Source organism: Microtus pennsylvanicus, chromosome X (assembly GCF_037038515.1).
Source record: "Microtus pennsylvanicus isolate mMicPen1 chromosome X, mMicPen1.hap1, whole genome shotgun sequence".
Taxonomy (NCBI): domain Eukaryota; kingdom Metazoa; phylum Chordata; class Mammalia; order Rodentia; family Cricetidae; genus Microtus; species Microtus pennsylvanicus.
Genome location: NC_134601.1, coordinates 18103118 through 18119127, shown reverse-complemented (window position 1 = coordinate 18119127; position 16010 = coordinate 18103118). Strand labels below are relative to the sequence as shown.

The 16010-nt window shown below is 49.6% G+C and overlaps 2 protein-coding genes and 1 pseudogene across 3 annotated transcripts in view; 1 reads left to right on the top strand and 2 right to left on the bottom strand.

The window, feature by feature from the left end:
• The first annotated feature begins 3214 nt into the window (after positions 1–3214).
• On the top strand, positions 3215–3390 carry LOC142841880 (small nucleolar RNA SNORA70; annotated as a pseudogene).
• Positions 3391–5215: 1825 nt separating this feature from the next.
• Positions 5216–16010, bottom strand: part of LOC142840952 (X-linked lymphocyte-regulated protein 5C-like) — a 49952-nt gene continuing 39157 nt past the window's right edge. Inside the window, exons 7-8 of one of the 2 annotated variants that reach the window (XM_075957624.1) lie at positions 5764–5868; positions 5216–5670 (exon numbers count right to left, since the gene is read on the bottom strand). In XM_075957624.1, the coding sequence (XP_075813739.1) occupies positions 5596–5670; positions 5764–5868 (180 nt within the window). In that variant the 3' untranslated portion in view covers positions 5216–5595. Of the gene's footprint in view, positions 5671–5763; positions 5869–8080; positions 8304–16010 lie in introns of those variants that run through there. The other variant, XR_012908988.1, reaches the window with a different exon arrangement.
• On the bottom strand, positions 8303–13242 carry LOC142840953 (X-linked lymphocyte-regulated protein 5C-like). Its single transcript, XM_075957625.1, has 5 exons — positions 13137–13242; positions 12567–12636; positions 11659–11693; positions 10427–10544; positions 8303–8350 (listed from the first exon to the last, which is right to left on the bottom strand). The coding sequence occupies exons 1-5, from the start codon at positions 13240–13242 to the stop codon at positions 8344–8346; spliced, it is 336 nt and encodes a 111-aa protein (XP_075813740.1). The 3' UTR covers positions 8303–8343.

Genomic DNA, 16010 nt, shown 5'->3' with positions numbered 1-16010 from the left:
TGTTCAAAATATCTGTGATTGTATGGACCTTCAGTAATGCTTCCAGCACTGAATATCTCCTACTTGAGATATTCTATCGGTAGTAGATGAAAAATACATTACCCTATCATTTTTTTTGTTTTTTGTTTTTTTTTTTTTTGTTTTTTTTTTTTGCTTTTTCGAGACAGGGTTTCTCTGTGGCTTTGGAGCCTGTCCTGGAACTAGCTCTGTGGACCAGGCTGGTCCCGAACTCACAGAGATCCACCTGCCTCTGCCTCCCGAGTGCTGGGATTAAAGGCCTGCGCCACCATCGCCCTGCCCTATCATTGAATCTTGTATTATTGGAGTGTGCACTCCTGCGTGTATGAGAGAAAGAGAGAGACAGAGAAACAGAAAGAGACAGAGAGGGATGGAGAGAGGGAGAAAGAGAATATTTTGGTATGTGGTACATGTGTAAATGTGTTCCTATGTGTAGTACATGTGTGGGTGAATAAACATGTATGGTGTATGCAGGTTTATGCATAAATCTTTTAGTATGCAGTACATGTGTAAATGTGTTCCTATGTGTAGCACATGTGTGTGTGAATACACGTGTATGGAGTATGCAGGTTTATGCATAAATCTTTTAGTATGCAGTACATGTGTAAATGTGTTCCTATGTGTAGCACATGTGTGGGTGAATAAACATGTATGGTGTATGCAGGTTTATGCATAAATCTTTTAGTATGCAGTACATGTGTAAATGTGTTCCTATGTGTAGCACATGTGTGTGTGAATACACGTGTATGGAGTATGCAGGTTTATGCATAAATCTTTTAGTATGCAGTACATGTGTAAATGTGTTCCTATGTGTAGTACATGTGTGTGTGAATACACGTGTATGGAGTATGCAGGTTTATGCATAAATATTTTAGTATGCAGTACATGTGTAAATGTTCATATGTGTGGCACACGTGTGTGTGAGTGCATGTGTGCATCTCTGCATGTTTGCAGAGGTGTGCAAATCATTTCGTATGTGCTTCATATAGATGTGTTCTATGTGTAGACACACTTGTTTTTGAATGCATGTGTCCACCTCTGTGTATGTTTGCAAGTGTAAATCTTTTGATATGTGGTTCATATATATGTGTTCATGTGTGTAGCACACATATGTGGATATTTGTGTGTGTGAGAGTGTGCAGATCTTTTGGTATGTGGTACGTATGTTTATGTGATCATATGTGTAAGTGGAGACTTCATGTTCATTTCCTGGCCAGCCAGACCCAAATAGTCACAACAAAAACTTTATTAATTACAACACAGTTTTGCCAACGGCCCAGGCATATTCCTAGCTATGTCTTACATCCTAAATTAACCCATTTCTATTCATCTGCGTATCACCACGAGGCTGTGGCTTACCAGTAAGTTTCCAGTGTCTGTCTCCTTTGGCAGGTGTATGGCATCTGCCTGACTCTGCCGTCTTTCTCCCTGCGTTCATTTTAAACTTCCCACCTAACTTTGTACTGCCCTGCCATTGACCAAAGAAGCTTCTTTATTAACCAACGGTAGTAAAACCTATTCATAGCATACAGAGGGGAATCCCACATCACATGTGTGTAGAACTCATGTGCGTGAATGCATGTGCACGCATGCGTGCGTGTGTTCACAACTGCATGTCCATATGCCGGCAGACGTGATTTTGCATGTAGAAGCCAGACACACTCCAGGCACCTAACTTATTTTGACACAGGGTAACGCTGTGACCGTGGGGCTCATTGATTGGTCTAGAGCATTAGGCCATTGAGTGCCAGGATTCTACCCTGTCTCTCTTCTTCAGTGCTGGTGTTACAGACACTCACCGTTGGCCTTAGATGTGGTATGTGTACGTATCTGTGCGTGTGTATTTATGTGTATATGTATGTATGTGCAAATATGTTCGTTCAGGTTCCCAAGGAGGGTGTCAGACCCCCCAGAGGAGGAGTTATCAGTCACCTGACAGGGTTCCTGGGATTTGAATTCGGGTCTTCTGGAAGAGCAACAAGTGCTCTTAAACACCGAGCCGTCTCTACAGCACCTTGTGCTGAGGTTTTCAAAGGTTCTGGGGATCTGAACTCATCTGGGCTATTTGGTATCTCTGGTCCTGGTTGTAGGAGCCTGATATGGCCTGGTCCAACAGATAGTGAAGATCACCAGGCTATTAATCACCTCCAATCCCCAGCCTTCTGGATGGAAGAACAGGTCTCACGTCTTTTCCATTGAGAAGACATTACTGCATGCTTAACGTTCCTGGTTTCCCAGGAGATCTGTGGGCACAAGGATCTTCCTGCTCCCCACAGACTGGGACACTGTGATAGGAGCTGAGATGTGACCCAGGAGGCAGACCCACATTTGAAACCACACAGTGAAATAATGAGAACTGTCACAGAATGTGTTCTGTATGCATCATCAGTGTGGACAAAAAACGGATAAAATTTCTGAGTTCAAAGCCTATGAAACGAATATGTACATGGAACTGGGGAGATGGCTCAGCAGGTAAAATGCTTGCTGAATTAGCATGAAGACCTGAGTTCAGATCCCCAGAACCATTGAAAACCTCGGCACAGAGTGCTGTAGAGACGGCTCGGTGTTTAAGAGCACTTGTTGCTCTTCCAGAGGACCCGAGTTCAAACCCAGGAACCCTGTCAGGTGTTTCAGGACTGACTGATAACTCCCCCCCTCTGGAGGGTCCGACACCCTCCATGGGGACCTGAATAAACACCTTTGCACATACAAACATGGACACATACACACACGCACAGTTACATACACATACCACATCTCAGACTAACGGTGAGGGTCTGTAATACCAGCACTTGAGAAGAGAGAAAGGCTTGTGAGATGTAGCATCTGAGAGCAGGGAGAAGGTAGCAGTATGGCGAGGCTGCACACCATCCATGCACATGTGTACGTGGGACGAAATGGCACCGCAGATGTCATTCATTTCTAACACTAATGTTACTGACCATAAAATTAAACATGGGCAAGGATCATGGCTCAGTGGGTTAGGTTTTCCATGCAAACATGAGAACCTGAGTTCAGATCACCAGCGCCCACGGAAAATCCAGGCACAGCAACACTCTTAAACCCTAGAGCCAGCATGTCTGGCGTGGAGGACAGACTGCTGGATCCATCTGCAAAGCTCTCTGGCCACTCCACCTGACAAAATCAGTGAGTTTCACGGTCACTGAGAGACTGTGTCTTAAAAGATAAGGTAAATCTGCAGCCAACTAAGCTTCACGGGAGGTCCCCTATCTCAGCGGGGCCCGCTGTGCAATGGTTGCCAGCAGCTTCTCACTGGGGCCTGGTGTGCCATGGTTGCCAACAGCACACTCGTTCAGAGTGACCTCACCCTGTTGCCTGTATGGGCTCCCCGAAGGGACCTTGGAAACAATCTTCTGAAGGCTCTTCGAGCTCTGACCTCAATGTCGCCTCCAATCTAGGCCCCAGACAGGTATTCGCTATGCCCTAGGGAAGCCTCAGGTCACCACGGCCAGGGGTCTCACTGTCCAGGCCATCGCGTCCACCTGAATCATGCCTCAGAATAAGGAACATCGGATGGAGGCCCTACGTAAAGCCAAGTTCAAGCTCTCCGTGCTGCCAGAGGCAAGTGGTGTGATTAAGCCCCTTCCTCCCACTTTCTTGCCCCGGTCCTCCTCACTGAGTTCTTCTTTGTCTGTCTCTCTCAAAGAGGTGAGGCTTCACTAAACTGAATGTAGATTGATCTGAAGGACACAGTCGCTGAGAAGTGACTCGTTCCTGATGGCCGAGGGGTCAGCTGCATCACCAATCCTGGTCCCACGGGCATTGGCAGGCCCCACACTCCTCGGGGCTTCTACTGTGGTGCTACCTTCTACCCTACTAAATCATGTTCAGTAGTAAATATCACATCTTGTCTGGGAAAAGAGGGGTTACAAATGATACGCAGTGTCAACCTTTGCCCTACACAGTCACACACACGGCAGGGGTGAGGGCGAAACACAAGAGGAGGAAGGGAATAATAGGGAGGGAGAGGAGGGATGGAGGGAGGGAGGAGGGAGGGAGGGAGCAGGAATGAAGCGAGGGAGCAGGAATGGAAGGAGGGAGGGAGGAAGGAGGAGGAAGCGATGGAGGGATGTATGTGGTAGTAAAGTCACTCGGCTAGTAAGATGGCTGAACAGGCATGGTCCACCAGGCCTGATGAGTTGGGTCCAATCTCCAGGTCCGACAACTTCAGGACTCACTCCCAAGGTCTATCCTCTGTCCTATCTGTGTACAGGTGCATGCGTGCGCACACACACACACGTAACATTTTTGTAAAAAAGAAAAAAAATCCATCAGGTTGGCCTTCAAAGGAAGACTAGAAAAGAATTCACCATGAAAATTTGGGACAAAAGTGGTAGGCAGATCCACAGGACGGGGAGGACAGGAGATTGTGATCATCCTTCCTCTCTCCCCTCCCAGAAGGCTTTAGTTCTCCATCATAGATTCATTTCTGAAATCTACACAAAGAATAGGCTCAGCTCACAAACTCCGGGTAAAAGGTCAAGCAATTTCAAGTGTGCTGAACAGGGCTGGAGAGATGGCTCCATGGTTGAGAGCTCCAGCTGTGGTTCCAGAAGACTGGGATTCAGCTAGCCACCCCAGACTTTGGGTAGCTCACAACCCCCTGTAACTCAAGCCCTAGGGGAACTGAGTCTAAAGCCTGACCTTCCTGGTACCGACACACACTGGGAATATGCTCGCAAAGACTCAACAAGGACACACCCAGGAAGATAAATGTCAAATGTACTGAACACAGATTCTCGGGATTCCTTCAAAAGATACAGCACAGGACAAGAGTAAGAGAATGACACAAGAGTCAGACAAACACACACGCACACACACGCAGAACTACGTGAGTAAAATTAAACTCTAAAGAGAACACTAGGAAATGCTTGTGGAAACACACACCTAAAATACTCAAACTGTAAGTGCCTATGCACACACTCACAGATAAAATATTTTTGACCAAATGGAAGGGCAGGGATCTTCCAGCCAGTGTTGAATAATGCCAGAAATGAGTCTGGATGTCTTTGGGAAAAGCCAGAGCCCCACTGCAAGCTCTAAGCCAACAGGTGAAGATCTGGCTCTGCCTCGGGAACCGTGTTAACAGTCTAGCGCATCTGAGCACGAAAGTACGAGTTGTGCTGTACTGTACGTCTGAGTGAGCAGGGGGGGCTGGTTTTCCTGTAAAGGCCCATTTGCAATGCAGTTGGCTCTGTGACCTCATGAATGAATGAAAGCAAGCACGGAAAGGCGGATCCCACCGTTATTTATTTCTTCCTGAAATAAGCAAGGTAACATTCACTTTGGGCAGGTGACAGAGAACCAAAGCAGCCTGTGGTAGAATCAAATGACATTGGCTTCCTGAATGTAACTGGCCCTGCTGGGGAGAATGTCAGGGTCAGGAGGGTCCACCCTTAAATGTTGCTACTCACAGAACTGTTGGGGTTCACTTCATGGTCAACAGAGTCTCAGTCTTATTTCTAACCGACAAAGTAAAGAGAAGGGAGCTGCACTGACTACTACTAAGACCCTCTGGGCAGGGCTATTGCTCCCTGTGCCTCCTCCAGGTGAGCTTCAGAAGGTTTCTTCACAGCTGTCAAGGACCAGGGACTGAAGGTACGTCTCAACTCCCGACACATCCTGCTCTTGCTGTGGGAAAACAGAGAGTTAGGGGATCATTGTTCCATCTCTGCCCTTAGAAAGCCATCCCGAGGCACACAACATTACAGACCCAGGACTTACACTTTCCATGATAACTCTGTCCTGCGCCTTGGAGATTTGTTTCTTCACTTCACTTTCTTCGCCACCAATGAGAGTTTTGCCATGTTCATGCAAGTCCTTGGCTTTCTGAAACAAACAAAGGAACAAATCTCCACTTGAGTCTGGCTTGACACCTCACCTCATGTAATTTTAAAAGAACCGACTTTGCATATCCAAAGGATGCTTGTTAGGAATTCAGAGTAAGAACAGTGGCTACTTCAGCACATCTAAAGAGGTACTCCACTTCAGGAAACCTTCCAGTCCTCAATTTTGAGGTGGTATCATTGTGGGACAAGAACAGCAAAGGGACTTATCTGGAAAATGGGTGGAGATATGTTAAAGGCCTCACGTGGGGCAGACCTGGGAGGCCAGGATGGGCCCACATTGGAGACTCCCCAAGGATTCCCACACTGGACACCCCCAAGGCTGCCCAGAGGAAGGAGCCATTTGCCATGCCAATAGAATGTGATGTTCACAGAAGAACACACAGTGTGCAATCCCACGACCCTTGGGTCTAAGGAAAGCTCAAGCCAGGACTCAACTCCCTCTGTGCTCTTAAAGGACACTGCAGGGGTGGACACAGAGGAGAAAGAAGTGTGTCGCCCTCTGTCCAGAAAAGGGCAAAACGCCGGTCCAGTCCCTGCCCTATTCCCAGGGTCCAGAGCAGCTTAGGAACAGATGACCTGCACACTAGCTGAACACAGGTAAGGAAGGGGAGCTTGCTGGGCTGGCGCCTGAAGAGGACACAGATGGCGACTGCAAGCAGTAGAAACATTAGGGAAGACAGCGCACATGGTGCTTTCTGGGCACAAAACAGAAGCAAAGCATGGGCAGGGAATGGGAGTCACTTCAGGTGAAGCTGGTACTGTGGGAGGGAAGATGGAGAGACAGAAGCAAGCAGCCAGTGAAGCTTTCAAGAAGGTAGGTGTGTGTGTGGTAGAGGGTGTTGTACGGAGGACACAGGAAACAGAGAGAACAAAGCAAGAAGGCCAGCGGGAAATCTGGGAGAGGGAAAGGCCGTGTTTCAGGACAACAGTCTCTCAGAGGCAGAGCTGAGGACTAGGAAAGGAGGGAAGCCTGGGTGGAGAAGCAGAGGGAGACCACGAGAGGCAGAAGAAAGAGCACAGGGCAGAAGGGACTACCTGGGAAGCCAGAGAAACCCAGTCACAAGGCTCCCTCTGAGCTACTGCTGCTGCTCACACTGAGCACCCACAGTTAGAAGTGAGCCTTTCTGGGTGGCTCTTCCAACAGGCTCCCAGGCAGTACTCAGCTGCATTAGAGCTGCATGTTCCCTTTCTTAAGCTCTTCCTAAAGGCCTAGATGTATGTAGGTGGCTCTCAAGGTCTTGAATACTAACTTGTATTTCTGCGTGCATGGGGGTGCAGGAGAGTGTGCATGCACGGGTGTTTGAGTATGGCGACCAGAGGTCATAAAAAATTCAAAGTGATTTTCTTCACGCGTACATGTCTGCAAGCATACATGAGCACTCAGGAATACCTGCGCCTTCCAGAACCCCTCACCACATCAAGTTTTGAGGCAGGGTCTCTCACGAAACACGAGGCTTTACATTTTGACTGTTCTGGTGGTCCCACAAGCCCCAGGGATCCTTTTGTCCCTACCCTCACCACTCTGGGCTTATAGGCACATTCCTAGAGTACACGGGGGTGCTAGGAATATTCACTAGGGTATCAACAGGGGTACTCACACTTGCTCAGAGAAGACAGACCTAGCTTCACGCCAGCATTCTGAAAACATTCAATTTACTATGACACATGGAGCACTTTAGAGAGGGCATCAGAGTCGGGTCTGAGGAGAGATCTTTCACAGAGCATTTTAAAGAGAGCATCAAAAAGAATTCCCATTGAAGGGCTGCTTAAATCCCGGGATATACAGAGGTCACTTAGGACCTGGAGCCTTGCAAGGGTAGAACTGCCAGCTCGCAGTTCAAAGAGGATTAACCCTCTACCAGTTTTTTCATTTCCCACATCTCTTGGGGAGATGCTGAAACGCATGACCACCAACACTGGAGAACAATGCTAATGTCGGAAGACTATAAATGTATGAAAGAAAATAAAAGCTACCCTTGCCCATTGTGTATTTCACTCATCTGTCCAATCCAAACAGTCAGAGAAAACCAGAAAGATCCCCAGACGTGCCAATCTCCATCGCAATGTCACCGGAGGTCCATAACTCATCACTGCGATGCACTGCGATCCTCTCTAAGCAGAGCTCTCATCACCAGCTCCTGTGCTAGAAAGCTGCCCCCGACACTGTCAAGGGCTTCCCCGGTCAAACAAACCTTAGCATCGCTCCTAGGTGTGGGGAAAATTTTCCCAAGAGAGTGTGATCATGCTCTGCAAAACTAATTACTTCTCCCACAAGCTGAGAAAGGGCCAATCTGTCTTCTCCTTTTATAGACACGTGGCATGGCATAGGGGTGTGTTCTGTTGACAAGTGCAATCTACCAGACCTTCAAAAATGTGTCACGTAAATCTTTAGCGTTTCCAATCATGGTTTCGTGATCCCCTATAGCTTTCTGTAAAATCTTCATCTGCTTCCAAGTTATAAGCTGAAACGTAGGAGAACAATGACAAAATGTCAGTTCAACGGAACATCCAACCCTGCTGCCAGTCACAGAAATCACTTCCCGTGATGTTTTGTGTGCTGACATTTCAAGAACGCGTTTGAAGACATGCCCTTCAGTGCCAAAAGCAACATAACAAGACCTGACCTGTCACAGAGGGAGATAGTCCGTCTAGCTGGTGCAAAAATACTATAAAATCATTATTCAGATTGAAATTAACATAAGCCCCACCTCATCTGTGGATTCCCACCTCACTCAACAGAATAAAGCACAAAACGTTCCTTTGTTTATTCATAAAGTATTTTTAAGACACCAAGGGCACGGACTAGCTTCCAAGGAATCCCTTCTCCCAACCCCCCCAACAAAGTTCTTCATCAATCAGTCATTCCCCGGAGTGGGACCTCATCCCATCAACTGTATTATCGACCTAGTAAGAAGGGCAGGGATGTCGAATAGCAAACATACTGCAGCTCCTGTGGTCAAACATTCCTCAGCAACATGTCAAAAACTGCAAGCACTCCATACACAAAGTCTAGAAAGGCGGGGATTCTTCACGGCTCTGCTTTCACCCTCCTAGGAAACTGAGGCAGGGAGGTGACTTATTTTCTGAGTTTTCATGAGGAGCAAGCAGCAGGACTATGGATGCATGGCATTCAGTGGGGTCCGGAGAACATACTCCTCACCGCCAGACTGGAATCTGTCTCCATCTCCCTCAGATTCCAGGCTCTGCTTCCCTACTTTTGGAAGTCAGCATCTTTGGGAGTACCGCCCTGTCCTCCATCAGGATGAAAGACTCCTCAAAGACAGCACTACTCTGTGTCCATGAACACTTAGCTACCTCTGAACGCTAAGCCTCCCCCTGCTCTGCCACAGCCACAGGGACTGCTCTCACTCTGCCTCCCTCGTCACTGTGTCAGAAGTCTACCTGGGACCGCACCCTCACCCTGTCCTGCACCTTTGGCATCTGCACTGCAGGGATCGTATAGCTTTCCCTCTGAGCACCCAAGCCCATCCCTTCTCCTGCGCTCTCCAAGCAGTGCCTACTCCTCCTCCCTCCTATGCTGGCTCCTAAGCCATGACCACACCACCCCTCCACAGAAAAAGAAGCAAGTTGTAGAGGACGGCCAGTCTCTCGGGGACACAAGCACCACCCTCCCTGTCTCCCTATGCTCATGTCCCGTCCTGTCCTGTCGGGTCCCTTTCCTTGGCGATATGCAGCAGCAAAGCAGCAAAGCCCTGCCACTTCGGAAACAGACAAGGTGGCTCTATTCCAAGCTAAGAGCGACACTCACAGCGAGGTGATCTTCTTGCTTCCTTGAACTCTCCACATCGTCCAGCCACCCCTGATGTGCTACGGCAAGAACGCACACACTTCACATTTTGAGACAAGAGCCAGGCGCAAAAGAGAAAGGGGACATGAATTAAACTGTCTCCTGAGAGGCGGAAATATCACTCTCGTCCCAGAAGAACTTGTCTTAATTTGCTACCACCGGTGTCATTACTTTGTGCGTCTTCCCTCTCGCACACCGAGGATGCTCGGAGGCATACGTTTCCCAAGATTGCATTTCCGGCTTAAAATTAGATTCATCTTCCCTTCCCCTTATGGAGTAACCTAGAGATCCTGAAAGCCCAAGTCCGTGTACTAAAGGCAACATACCCTTCATCTTCTCGGAGTCACATACACAAAGAGTGCACAGAACCATTCCTCCACGCGGGGACGACGATTTACCAAAGAGAGCGCCGATGGCACATCCTAAAAGGTACAGTTTTGAGGACCACAGAGGCCTAGCCTTCCTCACAGGACATTATCTGTATTGTCATCTGAGAAGTGAGGAACTGTTCTCTTACCAGTCCTGCTGCAGCTAACACACCTGAGCGGCATAAACGAGGGGGGCGGTCCTCCAGCTATGGACAGGACTAGCTCACAGAGAAAATGCAGTGCTACCTAGGTCCCATTAGCGACTCCACTCAGCAGTGTCACAATGGCAGGCAGGAGTGACTTTGGAAGGAAGAGCGAAAGCTGTACAGGTTTCCTTTACAGAGGGTCGGTCACAACTTTACCTTGACTTCTGCTGCGCTTTGAAAATACTGTGGAGGTTTGCATTCAGGATTCTGAAAGAGGCATGTATATCCTTTTCAAACTGCTTCCTCTTTGCCAGGAAGGACCGGGTAATGTCCCCTAGTCGACAAAGGAAATGGTATCACTTTAAATCAAATATCCACAGGAAGAGGCGCTCTTTCATCCCTGACATACCACCTACACGGTAACAGGAAGGAGTATGTACAGATCTGGTGTTCATTTTGTTCTTTGTTCTATTTTTCTTTTCTTAAATTTTAGACAGCCTCTTGCGTAGCCCAGGCCCGTCTCAAACCTGAGAGGTAGCTAGCACGACCTCCGGTTCTGGATTCTCCCCCCTCTACCTCCTCTGTGCTAGCAATACAGAAATGGGGGCATCGTGCTTTGACGAGTGACCAGCACTGACAAACCGTTTTCTGGAAACCTCAAAAACCAAGCAGTTCATTTGTACCACAAAGAAGGAATGCTGTCTGACATCCTTGCTTGCATGAACTGACTCTATACACCGTCAAAGAATTGACGATGTCTCTCTTGTAATGCTATTTTAGGGTCACCAACACAAGTAATAAAAAAAGCTGTCTCAGCTTGAGGGGCGTGTGGTACTCTGACTTGGCTACCGTGGACGACAGACCACAAGCTAGTGTGGCATGTGTGATGCTGATGTTCGTTCGCACGCCATGACACTCTTCTTGCTGGGCCACGGCCTGGGTGCCTTCACCATTCCCTACAAGGCTCACGGGTGTGTAAGGCCTAAATGCTGCTCTCCAAGCCCTTCTTGGGCAGGGGTTCCTGGAGGAGGGCAACTTTGGAAAGCCAGAAAAGTGACTTATTTCACAACGTGAAAAACAGCTGCTGAAATACCACATACCATTCGTGCAGTAAGATAAAAGGCAGAGATCAACCTGCTTGCCCATCATTTCCAGTGCAATGCAGGAAGCAGGACACTCTCCCCCCAGCCCCCCGCCTCAGTGACAGCTGCAACATCCCCCTGTTCAGAGCAGCTAGTGAAAAGTTAAGCTAAAGATAGCCCCTAGACAACAATGGCAATTTACTCTTCCAAAAATTAATAATAATGATGATAAAAATCCATGCCCTGAGCGACAGAACTGTTAACAGTCTCCTGTTGTCCTGCTGACAGGCGACCACGTTCTCACCACGCTTGAGTTGTAGGGTCGGAAAGAAAGCTCCTGGACTAGCAAGACCTGCTCAAACACACCTTTGAAATCCCGTATCCTCTTCTGAACAGGCTCCCTGTGGAAAATGCACACAAGAATCCTTAACTGAGGACAAACATCCTAACTTCGCTCTGAAGGAAAGGCAGGCAAGGAATGCGATTTTGGAGAGACCAGCGCTCATGTGAGGCAAAGTCGGATTTTCCTCTCCTGGGTCATTGGTCTTATTCCTTTATTCAGGTTTTCACAGTGAACCAAAGAGCTCACTGCAGATACATATGGGCACACGGTTAAGGGTTACTTACTGGAGCGTGGGTGACTCAAAGTCAGCCATATCCCCAGGAAACCAACCTCAGGCTGGGTGCTGGATGACGCATGAAAACTACATCCCTGGCCTTCCCAGCCCGACTGCACTGGGCGCCACAAAGAGTCTCCTCTCAGTGGCTTTGTGTTACGTTGTGACAGCCTAGGGGTTTGTATACTACATGTTGACCAGAGCCCATTGACTGTACAGCACTGACGGGTTTCATAAAGGTGTGCCCAGCCGTCTTTCGTGAACTACAGCCGTATTCACTCTCCTCCTTCCTCAATCCCCTCCCGCTACTTACTCCTCCTCTAGTACCCAGCAGTGTCTCTTCAACCTTCATGCCAGGTGACCACACTCCACCTCCAGAGTCAGCCTCCACTCATCAAACCTTCCCCTCTATTGGCCATTGCCTGCCTCTCCCCAGTATCCCTTCTGAGTTCGGGTGATATCATTTTATGGACCTATTTATAATCTGGGATCCTCAAATGAGAGAAAACAGCTGACTGTCTTCTCTGGTGCTGGCTTATTTCACGAAACACTAAACTCTCCGTTTGTAGCCGTGTCCCAGAAAAGGGCAGAAGTTTCTGCACAAAACCACACTGAAACTACCTCCTGGGTCAGGCCAAAGTTGCTTTAAGACATCACCTGGCCTCCTGCACGTTTGATCCTGAGGAACAGCTGCCCAATTCACTGGTATCAGCCGCCGGATTGTTTGCTGCACCGAGAAGAAAGGAAAAACCTTTGTGAATGAAGTGTGCTGTTCTCATGGTCCCACGTGGGAAACAGCTTCAGTCTGGGGTCCACAGAGTCCATCGCCGAGGGCAGTTTGAAAGTACTCTTCCAGGAACTCATGACCCACCCCAGTCCCACCCAGGTGAAATTCAACTAGGCCTGAGTCTGGGGACAGCAGGTACTTGTGTTTGTACAAGCCTTGCAAGGAAAACCACCATGGACCACGGGTTCTTCAGAGGCCTGTTGGCCAAGGCCAACTCCCTTGCACCCCAGCCACGGGAAAGAACATCGGGTGGGGACAGAAACCCAGAGCGTGCTTGAGAATCACTTCTCAGCACGCGAATCCCCCCACACACACCTGGATCTCCGTGGAAAGACCCGGTGAGTACTAGGCCACCCCGGTGCTCCACCCGTCAAGGAGTAGCAGAATGTCCCCCCTCGGTTAGGATCCCCCCCACCCATAAGCCCCATATCAGTTGTTACCGGGGGTGACTCCACCTGGGTTCTGCAAGTCATCTGGTGGGAGATTCTGATCAACCCTAGGGCGCTTGGCACTTCTCTCTGTATGTTTCTGCTCCTTGCTTGACATGGCTGGGGCTCTGTGGGGCTGGGGACGACTCCTGAAATGTTGGTGCACACAGACAGTAAAGACACAGAGAAGAATGTCGTGGTCGCAATGGAAACAGGGACCCGGACTGCACAGGCTGTGGCCATGAGTCCTGGCACTCTCCGTGCTGCAGCCAAGAGGAGGTAGGAGGAAGACACCGATATCCCGCAACATCCAATCACATTCTGTCCCAATTTTCTGTCTGGATGCAGAGCTCTCCACAGCCCTGTAGCCCACAGTCTCAGCCCTTTCTGCTGACTTCTTGCCCCCAGGATAGGACTGCTTGGGCTGGCCCCCAAACCAAGTGGCCATTAACCCAGACACCAGCCCACTGACGGCCAATGGGGTCACTGGACCCAAATCCCTGTACTTCACGCTCGAGTCCTGCTGAACACTCAGCTGAAATCCCTACCCACTCTGAGTCTGCATGTCTCAGAAGCAACCATGGACTCCAACATCCTTGAAGGACCCAATGGAGGCAAACGCAGAGGTTCGCCAATATACCCACGCACAGTGAGTGACACACAGCCTGTAAGCGGGCATGAGGCCCCTGTGCTCACAGACAAGCACTATGGGAACTAGGAATGGTAAGCACCCAGGCTTGTCTCGTCAACAGAAGGGATGCCTACGTCTGTTCCCACCAGAAGACCTGGAGAGGATGCTGTTAACAGCCTGGTGATCTGTGCTGCCTGCAGAGCCAGACCACACCCGGATCTCACAGGTTATTATGTTTGACTCTCCCTCCCTAGACCTTCACCTTTAGTTTGGTTTCTCGGTCAACAGAGCCCATCCTTAGGGGAGATGGCCCATGGACGTTACGGCCTGGTGACCTCAACGCTATCTGTGTGACTGAGCCACACCAGACCCCAGGTCCCTAAGCTATAGAACCCATCTTCGTGGTAGAGGTCACATGTACATTGCAAGAGAGTTTCTATGTAGTCAGGCCTCCATATTCATCCTGCACATGTTACTGAGATCATCATTACCAGAAATTTTTCCCCCAAATTGTGCTTTATTTAATCGTGTCAAAAACAACCCGCCTGGGGTCATTCTCTAGAAGTTTGAACCAACATCCGCTAAATAACTGAGGTATCTGCAGACAGATTTCATTTTGATCTCGTGGGGATCGTTACTCTTTTCACCGTGGCATTTGTAGGGAGCCCCATGACGATCCACACCCCTCTGTGATGAAGTGCAGCCCCCGGGGGCCCTTCTATTTGCCCCTCGGCAAGTCACCTCACAGGCCAAGTTTGGATCTTCCAGGCACAAGCCTGATCACCTCCGCACACTCTCACACAGTTTCTCTTTGAATAAGCAGTCACCCACCAAGAGGAGCCTACTCCAAGACCTTTCCCTCAGAAACCTCGTTCTCTTTAGAGGAAGGTAACACCTACCATTGCCTGCCTCCACAAGCATGCTTTCCTACTAGCTGGAACAACTCCTGTGCATGAGAAATGCCTCGCATGTGGGCCCAGCTGGTGCACAGACACGAGGAGAGTGTGTGTGTTTGTCTGTGTGTGTGCGTGTGTGTGTGAGTGTGTGTGTGTGGCAGAGTGGGGGTGGGGTAGTGCCTGGCGTGTGTGGTAGGTGATACAGCACCAAGTACTGTGGATCCAGGCTGACTCTGATTTTGGAACCACCAGATCTTCAGAAGAGGGACCCACCCAGATAATGTGACCACACTTCAGCCACACTTCCCTGAGAGTTCTCTTCCCTTGGGAAGCTTGTCCCACCTGATTGGGCCCCACAACCCCGAATGAGATGTTGTGTGATCAGGTGGAGAAGCATGCAGGCATGCATGGATGAGCCTGCTGCAAGGAGCTAAAGGACTAGACCCATGCAAGTAAGGAAGCTTGTGTGTTGACCTGGACTTGAAGGTGCACACGGCTGGTCCGGGAACTGCAGTAACGGGGGCTCGAAGGGACAGGACTTCCTTCACCAGAACACATGCTGTCCTGCCCACACCTTCAGGGCCCAGCGGTCCTGACAGAGCTTTCTCAGATCTCCCCTCTGTCCTTGATTGCAGTCTGATGCAGAAGGGAGGCTCCAGACATCACCTCAAGGGCCACCATGGCGGGCCTTAGTGACCAGTCACTCGCCAAGGTGGACCTGCTTCACCTCCATCCTCTGAGACTGTCCTTCCACTCGAGGGGGATCACACCTAGTTCGTCCTCACTTCCTGAACCTAAGAATCCCTGATCCTGGAAGAGCAGAAAGGAGGGTAGGAAAGGGTCTAACCAAGGCTCTTCCACTTCCATGGTAAGGTTCACCTAGAAATCATGTCTAGGGACTCTGGGCTTGCAGTCACACATGGCTGAAACGGGACCCCACTATCGAGGGTGGGAAAGGCCCAGAGCACCTCCTCTTCTCGGTGTGCCCGCCCGACTAGCTCTCTGCCCTGGACCAATCTGGAAAATGCCCAAGAGGTACAAAAGGTGCCTCCTGGAAGGTCCCTAGTCCCTAGAGCAGCAGCAGGCAAAACTTCCCTGCCCAGTGCCCTCAGGCAGTGGGGACCCAGCACAGCTTTCTCAGACTGCTCATTCTGGCCTCCTCCAGTCACATTCAGAAGCGAGGCTCTGGACATCACGGGCTCTCCTGGGGCCCCATACCTCGTCACAAACCTAGGTGGACAGGATTCACGTTGATCCCCACAGACCCTCCTTACCCACGAAGGTGCGTCACACCTAGCTAGGCCCACGGGGCAATGACACATACGTGACTTGAGTGTTGGGGTGGCACACGCGTGTCCC

Coding starts and splice junctions, on each gene's coding strand:
- LOC142840953 (XM_075957625.1), bottom strand. CDS start 13,242: ATGTCAAGCAAGGAGCAGAAACATACAGAGAGAAGTGCCAAGCGCCCT. Junction 12,637..13,136: donor CCCAGGTGGAGTCACCCCCG/GTAACAACTGAT, acceptor TTCTCGGTGCAG/CAAACAATCCGGCGGCTGAT. Junction 11,694..12,566: donor TCAAACGTGCAGGAGGCCAG/GTGATGTCTTAA, acceptor CATTTTCCACAG/GGAGCCTGTTCAGAAGAGGA.